The sequence below is a fragment of the Carassius auratus genome, chromosome 18, assembly GCF_003368295.1.
Source record: "Carassius auratus strain Wakin chromosome 18, ASM336829v1, whole genome shotgun sequence".
Classification (NCBI taxonomy): Eukaryota; Metazoa; Chordata; class Actinopteri; order Cypriniformes; family Cyprinidae; genus Carassius; species Carassius auratus.
In genome coordinates this window covers 23116064-23121019 of record NC_039260.1, presented here as the reverse complement: position 1 = coordinate 23121019, position 4956 = coordinate 23116064, and the positions used below count along the sequence as shown (strand labels likewise).

At 33.7% G+C, this 4956-nt stretch overlaps 1 protein-coding gene across 1 annotated transcript in view; it reads right to left on the bottom strand.

Moving 5' to 3' along the window:
- LOC113118697 (somatolactin) overlaps window positions 1–1680 on the bottom strand; it is a 6488-nt gene extending 4808 nt beyond the window's left edge. The window contains exons 1-2 of the mRNA XM_026288069.1: window positions 1606–1680; window positions 1156–1346 (exon numbers count right to left, since the gene is read on the bottom strand). Coding sequence (XP_026143854.1) covers window positions 1156–1346; window positions 1606–1621 — 207 coding nt within the window. The 5' untranslated portion in view covers window positions 1622–1680. The remainder of the gene's footprint in view (window positions 1–1155; window positions 1347–1605) is intronic.
- Between the last annotated feature and the right edge of the window lie 3276 nt (window positions 1681–4956).

Here is a 4956-nt window from a genome sequence, read left to right as displayed (position 1 = left end):
GAATAATAAAAATAATAAACTTCATTTTTTTGCTTTTTGTTATATCCAGTATGCTGTAGTGATACAGAGTAAAAATGTAAGACACTTCAAAAATACTTTTATTAGTACAAATATCAAGAAACATTTACTTGAAAAGCTAAATTTTAAACAAACAAACAATCAGACAAAAAAAAAAAAAAAAAAAAAAAAAAAAAAAAATATTTATATATATATATATAGATAGCAATTAAGTGGGTTTATACTTAAAACAAAAAAGAAAGAAATAAAAAAAAACTGCAATAACACTTGTCTTTTATTTATTTATTTATTTGAGGATAATGGTTATTGTTATTATTATTATGACTATTATTATTTTCTTCTTGTTTAAGGCTTAAAGTCACATTTTCCATTTTTTATGTGGCGTGAGAAAAAGAAAAAAAGTTTTTCCTTTGAATTAAATTAATTTTCCTTGTCAGGTGCAGGCATTTTTTCCTTGTTTTAAGCATAAACTCACTTCACTTTGATGCATGTGTCAGAAAACTAGACTGTCACACTGCTTCTCAAGTAAATGTATCTATATTTAACCTGATAACTGTGACTCACGTTTTTGAAGATAGACTTGAATGTGCATGTTACAAACCTAAATTTTTATATTTCATGACTGAAATCATTTTGTAACATGATTTTGATGTGCCATTTACATGGTAATGCAATGCCTGATTTTAAAATGGGTTTTAAAGGATGAATTTTGAGATTTTATGTTTTCAAGTGATATATAACTTCTGATGATTTCTAAAATGTGATAGAGAAAAAGGCAACGAGGAAGTCTTTTTTTTTAACAAAGGTCAAAGCTCCTTTTGTAAAGTAGATTTCTGAGGGTGCACTCTTGTCATAAATTCATCTATTACTTTTCCTACATAATTTTTAACAAAAAATATTGGTAAAATATATATTTGGGAGTCTTAGACCTTTCCAACGATATACAGTTTGTCAAGATTAGATTAGATTTGATTGTAATATAGTATAGTCAACGTAGGCGTCCCGTATATGGGACGGGGTGACATTTAACAGGTTAAGACTGTTTAGATACAGTATCTGTACTGGAAGACAAGACAGAAATACCGAGTAAGAAAATGATCTCGCAGCTAATAGATCAGACAGAGATGGTTCACTCACAAACAGAGTACAGGACTCTTCAGAGACGCGGTAGATGAGCTCTGCGTGTTGGATGACGCGATCTAGAAGTTTCTCTTGAGAGATTGAAGTGCATTGGATGAGGGATCCGGTCTCGTCTTTGCAGTCCAGAGGAACGGCGTGAGAAAGCCAGCACGGCCACAGAGACACACACCACAGCCAGGCCTGCAGAACTGAGGACACACACACACACACACACACACACACACATGACCAGAGAAACACACCATAACTGAGAGACTCACTTCAGAGATTCACTTTAGCCAAGAAAGAAGCTGAACTGTCAAAAGCTAATATCTTTAGAAATATTCTTGCTCTATGTAGAGATCACGTATTTATTAATCGAGTGCTGTTTTCAGTGCATTTCTCCTAGGCTTTAGCTCTAGGCTGATTTCTTTGCAAAGAGCAAATTCAAATCTGGAGTCCATGTACCTTTAACCCTGTTCATTTTGCACAGATTTGTGTATGATCAGTTGTCTGCCTTCGAGACGAACGCACTGGCTTTATATAGCAGTGTTTGGTGAATATTCTCAGAGATCCATAGATTCATGAACTCACCTGCTGGAGAGTAAGAAGAGCCGTGGCCTTCTCCTCAGACTCCTGCATATGCAGCTCTTTAACCTGAGACGCCGTGACAGATACCTCGGAGAATACCAGAAGGAGTACAGTTAATAATAATGCCACCAAAAATAATGCAGGTTTTATTAATGAATGGGAAGTTGCTAAAAATAAAGCAGCTGAAGATGGAAGAAACGTATTTATAGTTGAGCTACAATCAAGATGCCCAGTCAGTACATTCAGTTTCTCTCTCTCTCTCTGGCTTTACCGTCACAGAAATAAACAAAACAAGTGATATTTTAAAATATATTAAAATAGAAAATATATTTTTAAGCAATTTGAAATTGTAAAGTGTAATTATTCACATTATTACCATTTAACTTGCATTTAAAATAAATGAGTGTTAACACTAATTACATAAAACAATTCAATAAAAGGGCTTGTTATACAAAAGCTATTATACTTATAATACTTCTAAAATATCTATATTGTAAATATGTCATGCATGTTTGGTTTTTATATATACCATTTATTTGTTTGTTTGATATAACAAATAAGCAATAAAATCCATTTTAAATATATTAAAATAAAATATATCAAATTGAACTTATTAGTGTAAAATATAATTTTCCAGCATTTTACAATGCCCAAATAAATGAGCATAAGTGAGGATAAGAAACATAAAAAAAAAACATAAAAAGTTACCATATATGTAATATGTGTTATGTTTTTTATACAGTATTCTTTTTTTATTCAATATGTACACACAAAATAACTTTATCTGTATATTGATGAACAGCAGCTGCAATAAACTAAATATTATTGCATCAACTACAAAATGAACAAAATGTTACTGTAAATACTGTATTTCACCAAAACTAGTTTCTATATGATGATACTTCAGCATCCCTTCGTGTGTGTGTGTGTGTATTTTGAATCGGTCTCTTATTCATTTATTAGATTTTCTGTTGTATAAACTAGTAGTTATTTTGCATCCTATTATCTTTCATGCTTTATTTGATTTATTTATTGGACATTTTCTATAATTAAGACTTCTTGAAAGCGTGTTTTCTCTTGCCGTAGGGAGGAAGCTGTCTGTGTTGATGAGATGAGGTGATTTGTCTCCGAGATCTCTGTGTAGAAGCTATAGGCTGTCAGCCAAAGCAATCTCTCTCCGAGCGTAATCCACATCAGGATACTGAAATAATGCCTTCGCAGGTGGGCGGCGGACTTCATTAAGTCCTGAATATTGCAATTCTCTTCACATTATGATGTGTCCTACATATTTGAGTCCCCGAACCACACAAATGTGGCTTAATCCAATTTGAACATTAAAGCGATGGATTGGGTCTGTACATTTCAGATTTAAGCCCACTTTGTTCGGCTGATTCACATTACGGCGCATACCAACAGACATTGTATTACAGCTCTATTGCCGTGCCTCGTCTATTTATGTAAAGCACAGCGCCCACTCTTTAATAAGTTTGCAATATGCTGCATTTCAGGGAATATTCAGAATGTTCCAGAAACCTCAAAAAGAGAAACAAATGTTTATATGTTACTATTTGCTAAACTTGTTGGGAATCACTAAATGCCCCATATAACCCCAATATATATACTTATATAGAGCAATATAGGTAATATATTTGATTTCTGTATGGGCTCCATTGACAATCTGTCTTGTCCTTTCTTTGTCCTTTGTGATGAGGTGATTTTTAGGGGTCACTTGAGTTTTAAAGGGCCTGTCTCAGTGCCAATGAGAGCGAGGGGCTGAGAAACTGTAGCTGTTCTTGGCCTCAAACTTACGCAGGTCAGACGTCAGAGAGCCATTCCTTATTCACACATCTTCATCAGGACACCTGCAGCTCAAGGTCCGCCCGGCCACCACACACCCAAAACATCCCAACACCCTGATCTCTTAATCTCAGTCCTAATCTCACTTCACGTGTCTGCTTTCATTGCATTCAAACGCAGCCTTCTGACTCCAGAAAGAGGAAACGGGGATGTTTCTCATGAGAAAATATACAGCAATCACATACACTCTTTACATATGCATTTAAAAAGAAGGATAATTAATCAATTTACAGCAAATACATATTATAGATTAATAAATACTGTAGTTTTCGGTCTTTTTTTGTAATTTGACAAATATTGTTTTTGTCAGGCAGTGAAGGAAGTCAATTTCTAGGTCACAAAATATGCAATAATTCATAGATCAACGTGTTTTATTGATAGCCAGTTGCTGTTCATTTATTTGACCATCTGCCTTGTTGTTTTCGTTTAGAAAATAATCATATTCATAAAATCAGTTCATGCTGTGATCAAGTTTTGCCACATATTTATTTTTCCTGTAAGACCTCTTTGGAAATTAATATTTATATATAGAATAGGATGCAAATCAGTAAATACTAATGCAATCAAGTGGAACAAATTGTCCAATTATTTCATTAGCATCAGCAAAATAAAAAAAAAATAAAAATCAACAAAATATACTACAATATTCACAAGGTCAAAGTGACCTGCATTGACTATATTCAAAGAAAGAGTTGAAGGAAGAGAGAAGTGGATCTTCAAGACCCCTGCGTGAGCTTATCTGCATCACCTCAAACAACACACTCTCACTCCCAACTCGTCACAAACTGAAGCTTGGTCAGGACCCTTTGGTGTCTCTTTTTGACGCTCAGGATACCTCGTTAGCATCCTTTTTTTATGTACAAAGTCCTCCATTGCTTTAATTAAGAAACCTTTGGCACCAATATGCTGAGACAAAAGGTGCTGGGAATTTTATCATTGTGATTAAATTATATATTTGGTAATAATATTGCCCATACATGTAAGGGTGTGATTCTTCAGTGTAAACAGTCACAACAGTTTTAAATTACACTATTTACACATTTATGAGCACGTAAACCAACCCTGACCCTAAACCTACAATTTTTCAATAACACACACAATATCCCAGGCAAAAACAACTACAGTTATAGTTTACTGAAAACGTAGAAGCTGAAGTTACCTTGGCAAAAGACCACAATGCTGTTTATATCGCAAACACAGACTTTTAACTTGGTAACTTCAGCCTAAAATACTGTATGTTTACAAAGGATAGCTGATCACATTAATCCTCAAATATTAGCCGATTTTATCAATTAAAAGCAAACGCATATATAACTACATATACATGCTACATATATGTGTCGATGTATTTTTTAAATATTGTAAGTAAAT